This window comes from Lygodium microphyllum, chromosome 23 (genome assembly GCF_053477565.2).
Source record: "Lygodium microphyllum isolate KBCC chromosome 23, Lygodium_microphyllum_v1.1.10, whole genome shotgun sequence".
NCBI lineage: Eukaryota > Viridiplantae > Streptophyta > Polypodiopsida > Schizaeales > Lygodiaceae > Lygodium > Lygodium microphyllum.
In genome coordinates this window covers 41031987-41051120 of record NC_141157.1, presented here as the reverse complement: position 1 = coordinate 41051120, position 19134 = coordinate 41031987, and the positions used below count along the sequence as shown (strand labels likewise).

At 42.9% G+C, this 19134-nt stretch overlaps 1 protein-coding gene across 1 annotated transcript; it reads right to left on the bottom strand.

The window, feature by feature from the left end:
• Window positions 1–14444: 14444 nt before the first annotated feature.
• Window positions 14445–18456, bottom strand: LOC148016098 (L-ascorbate oxidase homolog). Its single transcript, XM_087664863.1, has 8 exons — window positions 18091–18456; window positions 17896–18005; window positions 17541–17811; window positions 17347–17449; window positions 16893–17238; window positions 15633–15995; window positions 15408–15486; window positions 14445–14868 (listed from the first exon to the last, which is right to left on the bottom strand). Exons 1-8 carry the CDS (start codon window positions 18292–18294, stop codon window positions 14665–14667), a joined length of 1680 nt encoding a protein of 559 aa, XP_087520989.1. The 5' UTR covers window positions 18295–18456; the 3' UTR covers window positions 14445–14664.
• Between the last annotated feature and the right edge of the window lie 678 nt (window positions 18457–19134).

The following is a 19134-nucleotide window of genomic DNA, read 5'->3' as shown; positions in this document are numbered from 1 at the left end:
CCCCATAGATGAAGAAGGCATCACTCAATATATCCCTGAAGCAATCATTGGGCAGCGAGATAAGCACTTACGGTCTCAATCCATCAAAGAATACCTCATCAAATGGAAAGGCCTACCCTTAGAAGAAGCCTCTTGGCGCCCAGCAACCCTCATCAATGAGTTATCCCTCCTCCATGAATCCCAATGGCTGGAAGACTAGTCGGTCATGCCCCAATTGACCACCCTCTGCATGTCGACTACACACTGTTTTAGAACAGTTTTGTAGTTACTCAAATCTTAGGCATGTGCATTCTACATAGGCTGAAAGTACTCGTCATAAGCTCCGTTTCGACATGTGGTATGCCCTATTTGGAGTAGCCTATCAAAAGTTATGACATGTTTACTTTAGCAGATCGGCGGTCCTGGACTACATGCTGTCCCTAGTCTCTACCCACCCAATTTTCATTGTCAAAGGGCTCATAGTAGTGCTCTGCAACCCTCCCTTAGCTCACCCCTCATTCCCCTCTATTTCTCCTTGTTTTTTAGGGCAAAAACCTTCCGAGTGGAGATGGATTGTAACAAGCGGAATACACACCGACTAGGGTTTAGACACCCAGTCACACTGACAGGGGTATATAAGGTGTAAGAGCCCCAGATTAGGGCAACGAGTTATTATCAAGATCATACTCTTCACCTTCATCTCCAGCTTTCATGGCTTCCCCCTTCCTTTTCTTTTCTCTCTTCCTCTCTCTTCTTCTAGTCTTCTTCCTTCTTCTTCTTCTTGCTCTCTTTCTCTCTCCTCAACTCTTCTTCTCTCTCCTCTCAGCTTCTTTCATTACATTATTCTTCTTCTTCTCCTTCTAAGAAGCAACTAATGCCTTGCAGTCCTTCCACAAATGTCCCTTCTTACCATAGTGATAACACTCGGTCTTTGACTTCTTTATGTTGCCCCTCTCTGAAGCAATAAAAGGCCTCACTAGAACCTCCATAATGAGATTGAAGCCTCCCCTGTAAACGCAATGATGCCTCATGTTTAAGTAGCATCAAGGCCAAATGTGTGAAAATCACATGTGTAGATGTTGTTTGTGCCCTTAAGGCATTTGCCACTCCTTCAAACTCTGAGGGGAGCTTGTAGAGTACTATTCCTACAAGATGTGCCTCTAGAAGAGTTGACTACATGTGTCAAAGCTAGTCCTATACCTATGGAAAACAAAGCAAAATTGATGGAATAGTATCCTTAGACTCAAACCTCATCCGTTGAAGCTATCCATAAAGGGTCAATGTAGGCACGGTGGAAGGTGCCTCTCATACAACATTGGAAGCTTCAATCATACTTTGGGAGATGTCATGCAAGAGGTAATCGCCAGTAGAAGCTCTTTAGAAATACATCAAAGAAGAGTAGAATAGGCACATGCATCATCCAAATCCCATGTAAGCACAACTTCCTCATGGTTGTCCTCATCAAAATCTTCGAGAAGTGGAAAAGGACACTAAAGACCGGGAATACCTCCACAAATAATGTACCAAATCCACTTCTACACAAACCAAGCTTTCATCACAACACTCCATGTAAGATAGTCAAGTCCATGTAACTTATCATCTATAGAAGTGCACAAAGGAGCCATATGGAGAGGGTAAGAAGAGAAGATAAGATGTAGACAGAGAGAGAAGACAGTCACAATCAAACAACACAAACTCCACAAAAATAGAGTTCACGTGCAAATATCCACAAGCTAATCACAAAAATTCGACTGCAAAAAAAATAAAAACAACCAATGGACATAGGTAGTTGTCAACGGATGATGTCACCCAATCTCAAAGAGCAAGAAGTGCTGAAAACGCAACAATAGATATTCAAAAACTGAAAAACGATGACTATAGAGATCAAAGCGCTCATTGAACAAGTAAAAAATGTTGATGCAAGCTACCATATATGCATTAAGTGTAAAAATGCAAGCAACAACAAGTCAACTAACAGTAGGGAGTAGTCGGTAAATTAGTGGGGGAGTAGAAAACCTGTAATCAACAAAGAAACACATCAACAATAACACAAAAAATCTGAAATCTAATACCATGTCAAAAGTGATGCCACAATGGAAGCATAGACAAGTGTTGAAATAAACTATTGAATGCAACATAGAAGAGAAAGAAAACAAAAGAACGTTGTAAAAGAAAAGGAACTTAAAGATGTGCTTGAGAAATGAAATCCATATACCAAACACGAGACAGTCATGTATAATTTAGTCACTGACAACTAGGCGATGGCTTCGACCTCTCTCCAAGGGAAAGTTTACCTGATGAATGATGATAACTAAAGAGGAGCAACCTCATGATAGATAGGCATAAAATAGACCATAAATAGTGACTAGTAAATCCCAACATTAAACACTAGTTGATTGGCATAAAATGCCTATAATGCTACTAATAAATCACAAGAATAATGCCTAAAATAATAAAAATGTGCCCAACCCTTACAAGCATGCATAAACTTACACATGAGTTAGCAATTGTCCTTGTTAAACTTAGGGATACTAGCTCTTGAAGTTAGCAATCATGCGTTAAGAATCAATTTTTTTCACAAGAACCACATGCATATAGATTTTAAGGTTTCTTGTCATTAGGTATTCTCTTGTTCTTGTGTTCATGTTTTTATGTTGTGGACCTAAACAAAGCTCCAAACGTTCTATTTTGTTTTGAGGTTATTTTACTTCTTTTTTTTTAATTGCAATTTCTTTGTATTAAATTTAGAAGTAAAGTACAACATCATCAAAGATGCGACATGCCTTAACCATGGACTTGAGGTTTCCCTCTAACCATTGGTTATGACTCTTACACTACAAGATATAGGCCTTATACCGACGTTTAAACCGATGAAAATACAAACAACAAAATTTGCCCCCGTCGTCGCAAAAAGCATCGTTATTAACGACGCCATAAAAACATCGGTATTGGCATCGCTATTAGCATTGGCATATGCCAATACCAATGCTAATAGCGACGTTTTGCGATGCTCATAGCAACGTGAGCAGTAAAATTTGCGACGCTAATAGCGACGGTAACAGGGATTAAAAAAAATTTGTGGTAGGGCAGATACTGAAATCATAAAACTGATACATGAAATAAATACATGATCGCATAAAAAGCGATTGGTACAATCATGACAGGATATCACTAATACATAGAAAATGTCTACATAGATCAGGCGACTCAAAAATAAAGGTGTGTGAGCTCCAAGGATCCAAGGGCGAGCTACAAATCCTCGTCCCCCGAAAGCTCGTCCCGCCGCAAAGAAGCATCGAACGGACTCTGCAAAAAAAGAAACAACACATCAATCCACCATGCAATAATGCATTCAAATATCTCATGGTAACTACGGACAAGAAAGATGAGTGACTTACAGGGCCACCGCGTCTATACAATCGGTCGATCAATGCATTGAGACCGTGCCTCTGCATATCGAGTCTCAAGGCCGATCGGATCACGATTTGTAATGGAGTGCTGCAAATAAAACAAAATGCTAACTGTTAGAAACATGATTGTCAGTACAAAGAATATTTCAAAAAAACAAACAAGCAAAACAAAAGAAAAACTTACAAAGTCCTCCAAATATGTCCTGTGGCTGCCACTCCCAAGATGATGGACCACTCCGGCCTCGAGTCGTGCCCTCGCCGCCTCGCGCTGCTGACTCCAACGTCCTAGAGAATCTGTAGCCTCCTCTCAGTCGGCGCCAGTCATCTGCATCTAATCACTCAGGCTTTGCAGCCCCACTCTTGATTGCCTTGCGTGCGTCGGACCGTCTATGTGACATGTATGCATGCATGCAATCCATCATCCAGCCCGTAGAGAATCTATCTACTACGGCTGGCACCAGAAACTCCTCGTGCAAGGATGCTACTATCTAGTCATTGTTTCCCTCCAGTATGTTCTTCCAATGATCCAAGACATTGTGCCAAAAAACTTGTTGGTACAACTCTCTCATGCGAGCCATCACCCTCCTCCCCACATCATTCATGATGATGGCTCCTGACCTACTATTGACCAGATATCCATAACCCCTAGGAGTCTGCCTAAGATGGGTCCTCTCCCATCTGCGTCCATGCTCCTAGGCATATCCAGGAGACCCCTCTACATCCAGTGTACCGACGGGAGTAATCTCTCTCGGAGTGGGCACCCTGCTGCTGCTGACGGCTGTGCAAAAGCCGGAGTAACTACAGTAGACGTCCCCACAGGTGTGACAAATCCTGGAGGTGACGCAACTCCAGCTGAACGACGAGACGGAGACACCACATCCGTGTCTCCACAGCAGCATCCCCCTGATCCCGATGCACTCCCTCCCTCTGGCCCAAGTCGTGAGCATCAAGATCGTCTGCTCAAAGCCGAAGCATCCGTTCGCACTGAAGCAGATCTAGCAAAGCACCCTGACGAAGAACGAGACAGCTCCTGGTCTGCCATCTCTCTGAATCTCGTGAGTTGGTCTGGAGACATGCGTGCGAAGATGTCCTACAACTCCTCATCACTCATCCCTCAACTCATCCTAAAAATGTCACCTGTACAGATAAAAAATGATGTTATAATAATCAATTTAAATCATGTAAAGCACAATAATATAAAATATTTTTTAAAAATCTCTCTTAAAATACATATCTTATGTACCTTTATAAGAGATTGGTCAACATATTGAGTAAGTGGATGCTCCAAGTATGAAGTATCCTATGGTCCCATGTTAATCTCCTGACACAACTCCACATACACTGGAAGGTCGATAGACATGTCACCACAAAAGAATGAGTCCATCTTGTTCTCAAAAAGTTCTTGGACTCCTATATTTCCATCATTGTTAGCCGATGCTGGATCCAAGCTTTCGATGGCCTCCATTCCTTGCAATATCGACCCCTCTATTTGCATATTATCTTCATCTATGCTCGGAACATCGCTTTGATCATATACTCTCGGACTTCGGGGAGTTTAAGGTATAACATACCACCATCGAGGTTGTCAGGGGTTTGGATAGAAGATTACATGTTCACAAACACGTACAAGAGAGTTCAAACCATTGTGACATAAACCATGTCGTAATACAATTAGCAAGCAAATGACTCCATGCACATGTTCACACTGGCCCAGCAACACAAAGGTGTCGCGCAAATCCGTCTTTTTTTTTTCGGAATCTATTTCGAGAAATCCAAATGGACCTCATCGAACTGTTGCTCCAGCTCCTCCAAGTATCAATTTGAACCACTGCACATCGAATAGTATCATGGAGAAGCTATAGTAATCCACCGTAATAATACTTTGCAAGTTCCCAAAATACTCCATCTCATCCACAACCGTATTTGGATCCGTTGCTCGTCGCCGGCTCTCTTACTCGAACCTTGCCATGACACCACAGTCCATTGTGGAGCGCATTTTGTCAATACGCTCCACGCGAAAATGTCGTCCGCGCGACCATACTGCACTAAATATTTTGTATTATACATTGAAACACTCAAATTAGATGTCGCATATAAAATTTAGATATGACAGATTCTAATCCTCTCATCACCTTTGGACTACATCCCCTCAAGAATTCCCACTCCTCCATTGAGACCTTTGTCCCTTCGTAAGATGCTGCGGTCAAGGCTCCATGCAACCATCGCGTTGACATAAACTGCGGCATCTCCTCCATGCCTTCGGGATATCGAATCGGTCGATGATGCGTACTACATCGGAATTCAGCTCGAGCTTCCTCTCGATCTTGCCTTGCAATCTGGTACTTGGCGAGCGATGTCTCCATGGAGGCATGGTGCAACATACAAAAGCGATTCACCTTCTCTTCCATTGAGGCATCCATTCTTTTTTCTACCCCATTTTCAACCACCACATCTCCAGTCAGTCTATCATCGCCCTTCAGCGACCATAGCATTTCATTGCCTGGTTCCACCGTTTGTAGCCATTGTGAAATATACACTAACGTCTCTAACACCAACCAACCTTCGGCATGCTACCTTCTGGCTGAGCTCGTTGTCGCACAAAGCCTTTCAAGGTTTTCATGAAGCACTCCAAGAAGAACATCCATCGCGTATGGACAGGTCCAGCAATCTCCACTTTGTCCACAAGATGCACAAGGAGGTGGATTTGTATCGTGAGCATGCTAGTGGGCATGTATTTCTCAAAGAGACAGACCGTCTCCACTACTCCCCGCCTCGCGGATTCAATAGAGGACGTCTTAATCTCTTTCTGTGAGATCCATTGCACCAAAGTCGACAACTTGTAAATGGTCCCGCGAATTTCTAGAGTAAGGCATCCTGCGATCGCAATCGGTAGTACAAACTGCCACAAATGAGAAAGCATTATGAATAATAGCCACTTTTCAAATTGCAAAATGCCCACGCTAATTACAATCCATTCGTAGCACAAAACTAACATATCTTATGCCAATCATGGGATTTTAGCCCCGACAATTAGTCGTCTTTAGAAAATGCTAACCTAAGAGAACGCATCATACCCATCGGAGTGCGAATAGACTTGATTACTTGCTTCACAATGCGCTCTTCTTTAGTGGACAAAACCCAAGGAGCGCGAGGAAGCTACACGTGACCATCAGCACTCGACTGCGACCAAAGCGCCTCCATCTTACCTACCTCCTTCAAATCCATTTGTGCCCCTATAGTGTCTCTCTTTCCTGTGATGTGGTCCCATAGCAAGCTGCCCACATTCTTGAAAATATGTATGGGATCCAACAAGTGGTTGACCTGTAAGTGGGTCCAATATGGCAACTCGTAGAAAACTGAGAACCGTCGCATTCCATTTGGATGTGATTCTGCGTGGACCATTTTCAGCTCGTACCAGATTGCGGCGTTCATACATGTTGGAGGTCGTCCAAGGAAACCTTCCCTGAGTTCATGATCCTCCGGCAAGAAAGCGGCGTGTCCTTGATATACCATCTTCTTTATGGTTCGTGACCTTCCGGAGTCTAAATGTGGCCTGCACAATGGACATGCATGATAACCTAAGGTAACCAGACCTGTTCCAACACCATGACCTAGTGAATACTTGATTGAATGAGATAAAATATGATATTACCAGCGAGAATGGAGGCCTGCTCACCTGAGCACTCTCCCAATCCCGAAAATTCATGCATCGTCCACATGAGAATGGCTCAAATATTGGATGACCACCGACCATCGCGCCTGCTCATATCTTGCACAGTGATCCCCTCCTCCCACAAAATCTTAAGCTCATCGACTAATGGACGAAGATACACGTTCATATTTTTTACTTTGTAGCAGCCTGGGACGAGCAAGCTAAGGATGATATGTCCTTTCGTCGTAGAAAGCCATGGAGGGATGTTGTAGTTGACAAGGACTATAGGCCACACACTGTAAGAAGTTGAGCGCAGACCGAATGGGTTCACGCCATCCATTGTGAGACAGAGCCGAAGATTCCTTGGCTCTCGCGCAAAGCTTGGGAAGGTAGAGTCAATGTGGCTCCATGCACGCGAATCCATTGATATTTGTTGAACTCCATCCGTGGACCTATTCTGCACATGCCACGTTGTCAAGCTCGCCATGCAGGACGTACGAAACATGTGGTTTATGCGGGGGATGAGCGAAAAGTGTCTGAGAACTTTTCAAGAGATGGTTTGCCCTTGCAAGTCCTGTCGATACCTGTGAGCACCACACTTTGGACATATCTCCATAGTCTCGTATTCTCCTCGAAACAGTATGCAATCGTTGATACATGCATGGATGTTATTGTAGTCCATGCCAAGCTTCCGTAAAACATGTCGTGCATCATCACGAGACTCAGACATGGTATTTGCATGTGGTAATATATGATATTTTAATAACCTGAAAAAAATCATAAAACACCTTGAAAAAATATAAATGTTTGTAATAATAGTGTCAAAAAAAAAATCAATGAAGCCTATGTGCAAGGTGCCTGAATAACTCGGTCACACTCGTATCGCTTCACCCGTATTTTGCTTGCATACTTAAGAGTGCAAGCAGTGTCTTCAACCGAGATACTCGGCACCCATCATATAATGGTATGGATGCTTCCTCTCTAAGCGGATCAGAAATCTCGACATCCATGGGAATCAATGCATCGATCATTGCCTCCATCTCAGGCTCCAAGATTGTAGGTAGGTTCGGAAGGTTGTCTGTCTCCTCTGGCATTGACGGTATAGATTGGCCTTGCGAGTGGTGGATTGGCTCCTGCACTCCATCCATCGCACGCCCACGAACTCTTCTAATTGGCTGTAAAGGGTGCACTCCCCCTTGGGACGAGACATCACCTCCCTGGATAGAAAATTTGCCAACAAGACCTAATCTTATTGTATATTGTTTTCAATTAGCTTGCGAGTACAATACATGATTAATATTAACTTCAAATTATCGTTTGCTGAAAATTCGCAATCGCCTTATCAATTATCTCAGATTGAAACTCGCCAAATCGTCGTACGTGTTCTATAGACAATCGGCGTTTTCGTCTAATTACCAACTTGCATTGAGAGTAAGGACATGGGACACGCTGATTAAGATACCCCTCACGATCTTGAACAACAAGACCTTCTTCGTTTTCCATCCTATCTACGTTACAACAAACAATTTAATGACTTGTAATACAATTTGGGAAAATGAGGCTCAAATGGATAGCTTTATGGAGATGTATGTAAAGTTGCAAGTTGACCATAAGCTCTTGCTTGAGAGGTTTTAGCCTTTGTAAGAGGTTGAGAAGCAAATTTTGAAAAATATTGAGGTTTATATTAATGCATCCATGGTGTTGAAATCTAAACTTTAAGATATAAGAAATGCTTTACTGATTGATGTAAAGAATGCATGGAACATAGTAGTTGAGAGATTTATTGATGTTATATCTCGGCCATATACCAGGCTCAAGGATTTGTTTGTCCCGGTAGATAATGATTCATTGTTGTAAAAAAAAAAAGCATTGGTTCATAAGGTTCATGAGTTGAAGACTAAATGTTTGGACTTGACTAAAAGATTGGATAATGCCTTAGATACTAAAAGGAAAAGTGATGAATATGTTACTTCATCATTGCAACAAAAAGATTGGTGACAAGGATGCTATGATTAATGAAGTTCTTCACGAGGTGAATATAGAGTTGAAGGGGATGTAACACGATTCTTCTTTGGGATTTAGTGGTGATCAGTCAATTATTAAGGTGTCTTCTTGTATGGCCATTATACCTTATATACCTAGCTACAGTCTTTAGGTTATGTACTTTGAGTATCTTAGAGGGGCTCTACTAGGATTACTTATACAACTGCACCAGAGGGCTTTAAGTATAAGTAATCCTAGTCAACAAAATTTATGAGCATCATTGAGGATCTCTTAGTCTAATAATAAATCAGTCTCAACAAAAAGCATATTAGTAATGTGGTTTTTTTGTCCTAGGTCCATGTATAAAAATTAATGCCATCTATGAAATTTATCAACTATAGTTATAAAATCTGTTCCAATCAATTATACTCATAGTCATAACATTTGAAGAAAATATCCTATGCTCAATTTAAGGGATTCTTCTTCTATGGCAATACTTTTGGGTTCATTTTGATGAAGTACCATAATGACCATTAGCTAGGGTATCATTTTCTTTTAGTCCTTCCGTTGACTAGTTGACATGATTACTAATTTGTTATGCCTATAAAGTTAATACAAAAACAAGGAATTATGCATATCACAATTAGATCCCCTACTTGGACATTATGAAGTATATAACCAATTTTAAGACATCTTAAAGAGTCACTAATGTACGTGGCCCATGGTAAAGCACATTGCATACTATTATCGACAAGTCTATTATCATGCATCTTAAATCTCCTAATTAAACTTTATAAAGTGTATGATCAATTTTTAGCCCTCTTAAGGAGTCGATGTAATGGTACCCATAAAAAAAGCAAAGTGCATACCATTACCATAATCATGGATATGTTATCGTTCCAATATACACACACACAGGTGGACTACATCTTGAGTAGACAAGCTATCCATTTGAGTAGACATACATCTCCATAAGCTATCCATTTGAGTATACATCTCTTTCTCTTTCTCTCCCTCTCTCTCCCTCTCTTTCTCTCTCATTTCCTCTCCCTCTCACAATATATCCTAACACTCTCCAAAAGTAAAAGGGAGAGGGAGAGAGAGAATGCACTCTCCCTCCCTCTCCCTCTCCCTCTCTTTCTCTTTCTCTTTCTCTCCCTCTCTCATTTCCTCCCCCTCCCTCTCCCTCTCTTTCTCTCCCTCTCCCTCTCCCTCTCCCTCTCTTTCTCTTTCTCTTTATCTCTCATTTCCTCTCCTAAACAAGCAAAAGAGAAAGTGATTTAAACCTTAAACAAGCAAAAGAATGAGAGAGAGAGACTCACCGATGAGATATGGCGACTGTGGGGCGGCTCCTCTTCGCGATGAAGGCTCCTCCTCTCCTTCGCGAACAACGGCGGCGGCGGCAAGTCTTCTTCCTCTCCTTCTCTCACGACGGTCGCTCTCTCCCTCGCTCTCGCTCTCAAAACACAAAATGCGAAAACGCGAAATAAAACTGCACTCGATTTCTGATGCCAGGAGGCATATTTTACGGTGAATTCCGTGCCACGGTGGATTCCGTGAGGTTTTACGGTGGATTCCGTAAACTTTGATGACCAGGGCTCATACACAGTGGATTCTTTATGCGAGAAGTTGATGGGGATGCCTATCCTTTTCGGGCGTTTCATTAATTTAGTGTGTACATGGGTGATTCCATAGCGGGTGATTCCGCAAAATGCATATTAAATTAATAAACGTTTATGAGTTTAGGGTGCGCACTCGTAATAAATTAAGGTTAGGATTGATTTCTAACCAGTTGATTTATTTATGTAGCTGAAGTCTGCTAGGTATTCACTTTTGTCGGTTTAATTGTATTATTTTACTAGCGATTGTGAATGCTTCAGTTGATGTGTAGAGATAGCAGCAGTGGCGGAGGAAAGCATTGAAGGATAGCGAGTATTCGAATTATCATTTATATTTTGATGGGCGCATACCTTAGGCATGGCACATATATTTTGTCGCGCCTATTTATTGAGGCATTGGATATTTGTTTATTATTTTGTATGCGCATGGGCGCACGATTATGTTATTTGTACTTGGACATTATATTGGGTACGCCTGACTCTTTGCGCACCGCCCATTAGCTTTATTTCTATTTTGTGCTAAAGTAAACTCAAAAGCTAAAAGCTTGCTATTTTGTAATTTGGGCCATTATTTGAGCTTGAAGATGATTAATACATAAAATACATGCTTTGTGGAGCGCTCACACAAGGCATGGGGGGAGATTGTACCCAATTGGTCTCTTGTTCATGTCGTGCATGCTTTTTACCTTGAGTTTTGTGCAAAAAGTAGAGTTCTTTTGTTCTTGGGGACCTTCCAACATTCACTACGCGAGCGTACAGCATTCGATCTGTGCACCAGTGGTATCAGAGCGAAGCTGAGATCGAGAGCTTCCAATCGCTACCCATCGTGTGCAAAGGCGGAGCTCCTGGAACGATCAAGCTCTACGGTCAATCTCCTCTCGAACGGTCGATACGGGTGGATTCCTGGCGATCAAGAACCTCTGTTTCCATCCTCAAATCGCGAAGGACCGGCCTGCAACAGTGGAGGACCACTCCTACATCCTCTCATACAAGTCGTGGAGTTACAGAGATAAGCCATATCTATTGCAAGCTTAAAAGCTTAAATCCTAAAGTTTAAAAGCTTAGTTTAATTAGAAGCTTTATCAAAGCTTCAAAACATTGATTTGTGGGGACGTGAGGACGTTCAGGGCGCCGAAATTTGCGCAGAGGAAATATTCATGTCCTCAAAATCGACGACTGATCAAGAAGCATAAAGCTTCTTAATCCTCTAAGTCAACCAAGGCTTTTCAACTATTCAAGTCTTCAAAGTTCTCCAAGTTAAAATTATGCAAGTCTGCTAAATCACTCAAATTCTGCAAGTTCTGGTACTCTGCAAGTCACATAAGTCTACAACTCTGCAAGTCAAACAAGTCACTTGAAGTCAAAACTGACTTCTGTTCAAAACTCATAGAAGGGCTATTCCTCCGCAGAAACTCCGAACTGCAAAGTTGTTCATTGGAAGGTACTGTTCGCATACGCAGGTTTGTTGAACCCGTTTCAGCACACATAGAAGGTCAAAACACAGATTTTTCAAAGATTACAAATTCCGCAATAGTCAAAGACGAAGATTGTGAAAGCCACACACAAAAATATAAGCCTTGTACACCCGATCTTGAGCTACGCTCATCCCGCTAATTGGATTTTGAGAATGTGAGGTCTTTTGAAGTTTTACAGGATGACGGAACCACATATGGATGATTTAATGGCTGAAGGCGATCTTCCTGAGCCTACGATGGAGCAAAAGCTGAACTTAATTATGATGCAGTTGGATGAAGAACGACGAGCTAGGCAAGCATTACAAGTTCAATTGGCTAATTTACAAAGATCGACTATCGACAAAGAGGAACCTCAATCTGAAGACCTTATCCGACGTACCATCGACGCGACTCTCGAAGCTCAAGCCGTACGCAAGGAAACAAAGATAAGTAAAAGAAATTTCAAATTCCGTACTTTCAATGGCACTCGAGATGAAAAAATTGTTCTTACATTCATCAGTCAGTTTGATGATTACTTTCATAAGAAAACATACGCAAAAAAAGATAAAATCAAGTGTGTCACTGATCATTTAGTGGATAAAGCATCTCTTTGGTGGACTATGGTTCGTAAGGGTATAGATTGTCTCACTACCTGGGAGAATTTCAAGAAGAAGTTTATGCAGAATTTCCTTCTCCCACAATTCCATAAAAAAGCCATAAAGCAATGGGACCTTCTTCAGCAACGAGATCGTGAGCTTATTCCTCAGTACACCGAACACTTTTGGAATACATTACTCCAATTACGCATGCTTGAAGACGTACCTGAAGCGACTTATAAGCGCAAGTATATGTCTGGATTACTTGGGTATTACTATGCTGAAGTCAATATGTTCAAGTCTGCAACTCTTGAAAACGCAATTTCATTAGCTCATGACACTGAAGACAAGCTTCGAGGAAGAGACAATCCACAGCAATTCCAAACCAATGGTAACTATGGATCTAAGTAATTCAACTCAAATTTTAGAAGATTTAATCAAGGTCGTTTTCCTTCATCATTTTCCCGTAAAACTTGGGCAAAACCACCTGCTTTACCATCCAATACCAACCAAAATCCCAAACCAATTCCACAGCCAAATCCTAATATTCCTAGACTTCCTGCCATTGCAAACAATATAACCAAAGCCAAACCTATAGTGTGTTATAAATGCCACCAACCTGGACATCTAACAACCATTTGTGCCATTCGAAGAAGCCACATGTCCATATCAACTACCTTGGAGCAATGGAAGATGACGAACATAAAAAAATGCTTGATTTCACGAAAAATGAAGACAACATTACCACTCCTTCGAATACTTTACCAAGTATGCAAACTCCACATTCTTTATTGACAATGAAATGTTTAGTGCGTGAAAAAGAAAAGATTATTTTACATGATGATGATAGTACTCATGGAAAAGTAAATTCTTTGTGCGAGAAGTTGATGGGGACGTCTATATGGTACACAAAGTTGATAGACGTCCCCATCAACTTCTCGCACAAAGAATCTACTTTGTGTATGAGCCTCGATCATCAAAGTTTATAAGATCCACTGTAAAACCTCACAGAATCCACCATGGTACGGAATCCACCGTGAAATATACCTCCTGGCATCAAATTCGACCCATTTTTTTTTCCTATAGAGCGTCACTATTTACGTCGCTATTTGCGTTACGCCGCTATCCGCCGTCGCTACTCGTCGTCGCTATAAGCTTAAATCCTTGTAATGTTATGTGCTAAATCTATAAAGTATCTTACAAACATTGTTATAAAAATGACTTTTAACATTTGATGTGACTAAATTTTAAGTGTGCATGTTATAATGGAGTTGCAAATCATTATGAAGAGAAGATACCAATTATTGTGAAATGGAAACAAACATTGTCATCGTATGTCGAAAGAGGTGTAGGTAAAGTTATCCCATGAAAATCATGGAAATTTCATCACGACAATCACCTTTGATTTCTTCACACCTAACAATCCTTACGCATCATTGATTACAAGATGTTTCTAAGAAAAACTATTTGCCACATGGTCATGGTATTGTGCTTTAGAATATGAAAGTTCCTTGATTATTTAGCACAATATAATCCCAACCTTGGGTATGGATGGACAGCTATGCACGAGCAACGAGAGTGCGCTTACTAACAATTGACCTTTTGGCGGGAAGATTAATAATTGATCTAATGGCGTTACACTCCAGTCTCGTTACACATGCATGGAAGGCGTGACACAGCTAGGTGCCCTTTAAAGAAACATGAAACGTCTTCTTTACATTTAAGTATGTGGGAGAAGCTCACATCGTCAGTGACACAAGAAAAATATGATTGATTTCAAAGAATGGAACAAAAATTGTGCCATGAGGCCTGTTTAGGAGGGCCTCATACATCACAGACGGTTCTTCTGCGGCGTAGGCTAGGATTTTGATAATGGAAGGGGAAATATGATGGGTTTTTGGAACGGTGAAGAATAATCACTATTAGTAATCATAACAATGATAGAATGTGTATAAATATGTAGGTAGCGTTCTAAGGGTGCTGGCCGACAGCCTTGCCGCAAAGGAGAACATTGGTGGGGATGGTCGCCTCGTTTCGGAAAGATCCGTCCGGGTTGGGCACTTTGAAGTAGAGCTGCTGTCCAAGATATTGCCTTTCCCAGTCCTGAGACCGGATGTTCCACATGCCGACGTTGTCCAGCTCCAGCATGACGGCGGTCCACGACTGCGGGTACACCTGCATCACCCCTCCCCCCCATCAGTACTAGCAACATTTCAAGCACATGGTATGTTTCCGCCCTGTAAAACCAGTACATTCCACTGTAAATCGCAAAGAGAATCCTAGACATGTGATTGTGCGGAGCATCTTCAATGGAAAAGTCGGTTAATCCTTCCGATTTCATGACAGCATTACAGCAGGAAAGGATTATGGTATCCGCACATGGCTCTTGTAAGTTTCGCAAAGCTGATTAATGCTGGACGTCACAAACTCCAACATACATGAGAATGCGGGAACTGCTGGCCTTCCACCCTCGTTGAAGAGATTTAGTACTAAATGTTAATCTGAGAAACATATGTGGGTGCTAGATGCGACCCAATACAGAACTCTAATTCGCATGACACTGGGCAAGGCATTTCCCGAAGTTTCAGACACATTCATACAAATTCAGGATGCCCGTTGAGGTTTACGATATTGTTGTTATCGAATGGCGTAAATTATTACAAGTAGATTTTACTTAGACCAGTGATTCTTCAGTCCTCGATAGACAGTATTACCTGCATGGTCGAGCGAGCAACTGCATCAAGGAGATTATACTCTCCTCTGCTGGCAGAAGTCCACTGGCCGCCATCCATGCTGCAAAAGACATGTCGCATTACTCCGTGTAAGTAGTCACAAACCCACATTACTCCTAATCGGATTCCTATTACTACTCTGTATTTGTTAATGCAAGGGCAAAACACCCTATCATGTGTGCGAAGAACACGGGAAGGTTGGCTCACCCAACAACGAAAGCGGTGTAGCCATCGATATGCCAACTCTGCACGGCGTTCTCAGTGTTCTGGAAGACAAGCTCGAGGAAGCCTCTGTAGGGGGTGTTGAGGGCGAAGGCACCAAGGAAAAGGCCGCCTCCGCTTGGGAAGTTTGGGAAGTTGAGAGAGAAGACACCCCCCAGATTGAAGTAGTCCGCAAGCTTCAAGGGCGTGTCGGGGTTCTGATAAGAGATGCCGTTGCACCCGTACCTCTGCTTGCCATTGATGGCCCCCGAGGAGCTTGCAACCACCACCGTCTGGCTCACATTTATCATCCCGTAATGGAACGAGCCCTGGGGGTTTGGCCGGGCTGCATTCGCCGTCAGGTTCCAGCTGGAGAGACACGATTTACCAACCGTGTTAGTAAAGACCTGGATTGCGCATTCAAGTGTTATCATATCTACCACAGCAAGACATTATATACCAAACCTTTTTACTCATCCTGGCACATTGTAAACAGTTAAGGGTGTCCATTATGTCATCTAAATGCGTGTGTGAGTATCTTACACTCGTAAGAATGTAAGTAAAAATATTTAGAATACAACGCCGCGACATCGCCCTAGATGGTATTAACGCCCTATCATATGCACGCCTCTTATACGTGTGATTTGCCACTAAATCCGATGTCACTGACTTCTATCGCATGAAGACAACTTCAGATCAACTCACTAAACCTGATAAGCTGCACTCTTGCCTCGTTATAGTCTCTCATATTACGTTGTCCTACAGACATGTGCATGGAACAATGCATTTTCTGCAGACGCATCTACATTGCCCCTAGAACACCTTCGAATTCTCCTAAGGAATTGGAATCTATATCATACCTAGTCGGATGCGGTGACTGCAGGCGAATTGGACACTACGGTCACCATCCAGGACTTCAACACGCTCAGAGTGAAATGTTCACATCGTGGGTACGACCAAAGTACCAACAGTGTTCACTCAGACATTAAACAAAAGCACAGACAACGAATTACTGTTGCATACGTAGAGTTTTAGAGGTCAGCAGGCAAAGAGCTACTGCTGGCTGAGAAAAAGGTGGCTCGATGGCAGATGTAAGCAGCAAGATGGCACTTCTACAAGGAAACAAGTAGCAAATGGAGGATCAAAAGGAATAAGGAGGCAAAGGCACAACGAAAGGGAATCATATACAGTATGACTGCTAACACCCACCGACAAGACGATCGGAGGGGGCATGAGAGAGAGAGAGAGAGATTCAGGCGAACTTACGTGATGGTTCTGGCCTGGTTGAGAGAGGAGTCGATTTCGATGGTGGGGCCGGGGGGAAGGGGCCCGGAAACCTTGGAGCCGGAGTTGGAGTAGTGGACGATGCCGATACCAGTAAGGACGGGGTCGGTGAAGCGGGAGCTGGCAACCATGTAGTAGTCGCCGGGCGCCTGGTTCAGCGTCACCAGCACCGAATATGACTGCCCCACGTGGATGTCCAAATTCTCGTAGCTGTTCTGCTTGGTGTGCGAGCCCTCCGCCTCCACCACCGTCAGGTTGTGACCGGCTATCCTGAAATTCAGTGACGTCGCGATGCCGACGTTGGATATCCGCAGGCGATATGTCTTGCCTGAGACAATGCAGCAACATAAGAGTATTCAGTAGCAGAACCACATATTACAGACCGCAACAAACAAACTATTTCGGAACCTAGAAAGGCATAATGCAATTGACATACCAGCATCTAAGGTTACGAAAGCACCATACGGACCCCTCCCATTAATTAAAATCCCATCAGGCGGGCCAAGAGAACCTCCCTCGTCAAGCTGAGCTTGTAGATCCTGCGCCACCCCATCCAAGTAAACATCGACTTTAGGAACCTGCCCATTTCTAGGGAACGAGGTAGGGAACAGCTCATGGGTTCCGCCTTACCGTGTGATTAGCATTGTACCAGTCGCCAATCAGAACGAACAGCTCCCCGTCCGGGCTTGGATAAGGCAAGGGTATGATAATCCTGTTATCGATTTTCAAGCCACCAAATCCACCGGCAGCCTTCAAGAATCCAGTGCTTGGGAAGTAAAAATAGCTCCCTATCTGGTCCTTCACTTGGAAGAAGTAAGTGAAGTTCTGTCCAGGAAGGATGGGGCAATTCGTTCCCAGCACTCCGTCCTGCCAAGAGGTGCGCCGCTGCCATATCCCGTTCCTGCACGGGAAATTTCATAAGTCCACCGTTTGACCACTACAACTTCGGCAGTAGTAAGCATACATACAAGGCATCGTCTCTCACCATGTGAAGAGCAGTGGCTCGTCAAGGCTGTTAAACACATTAATCTGCAAATTGACATTGGTTACTGTGTCGATCTCGGGCCCAGGAAATTGCCCATTGATCAGTAAAACCTGCGGATAAAAGCATAAGGTTAACAAGCCACATTGGATGTGAGAGGGAGTTAGACAAATATGCAGCAGGGGGAAGCAAGCCTACCCTTTTGGGGACGCCAAGAGGAGCAAGGGTACCGTATGTTACATTCCAGGTGATTGGTTGGATAGCGTCATCTGCACTGACGTCCCAAATACTACTGGAAGAAGAGTCGGAGGCCGCATTGGCGGTGGGTGAGCTGATAGAGAGTATCAGCAGCAAGGATGCCAGGAAGGGAAAGATGAGGAAGTGGCGACGAGGTGTTGCCATGGCTTCCTGAGTGGGTGTGGCCGAGCTCAGTAACCGAAAGAGGAAAGCTTGCACAGAGAGAGAGAGAGAGAGAGAGAGAACTTGGAAGCTGAAACCTTACATGCCGAACAGGAGATAAGATGGGAGAGCACTGAGATGAGGTAGAGTAGCAGAGAGCAGAGTAGAGTAGAAGAGTGAGGAGTGATGGGGAAGCAAGGTCCTTTTAAGTATAAGTTTACATTTTACTAATACAGTTCAAAGTAATGTTTCTAAATTTCCATGGTGAGTTAGAAAACTTAAGTTACTATTACTATTACTAAAATTATTGTCAAGAGACAAGTAATGTATGGCTTGGAGTCCAAGTGAGTTCGACCTCCTTTTTCCTGTTGTCTTTCGGGTCTCCCGCCCTGGGGCGAAGACTTTCGTTTGTGAGCTACAGCTCTAGGCCCCTCCCCCGGGTTGCCCCCCCCTCTCTCTCTCTCTGTCTCTGACAGGCAGCTAGTGCTTCCCAGTTAATAATATCCTTCATTTCTTTTTTCCAAATACTTTTTCCCTCCAGATTCGTTCCCAACTCGGAGCGGGGATGGAGCATGGAGGGCGGTTTTATCCCAACTTCCACGCGGTTTTTGCCCATGCACTTCATTAAAAAAAACATTACTGCGGCAGGCTCTATCCTTGTTGGCAAGCAACCAGATGCAGTTTCAAATTTTCATCCATCGGATTACATATCATTGCTGTCATTTATGTGCAGTCGGTGGGAGTCCGCGTTCGTCTTTTCAATTTTTAATTTTTCTTCATTGAAATAATGCGAGATATATATATATATATATTAAATGTAAAAGCAAATCTTTATACACCAGC

Coding starts and splice junctions, on each gene's coding strand:
- LOC148016098 (XM_087664863.1), bottom strand. CDS start 18,294: ATGGCAACACCTCGTCGCCACTTCCTCATCTTTCCCTTCCTGGCATCC. Junction 17,812..17,895: donor GAGCCACTGCTCTTCACATG/GTGAGAGACGAT, acceptor TTTCCCGTGCAG/GAACGGGATATGGCAGCGGC. Junction 15,487..15,632: donor TACACCGCTTTCGTTGTTGG/GTGAGCCAACCT, acceptor TGTCTTTTGCAG/CATGGATGGCGGCCAGTGGA.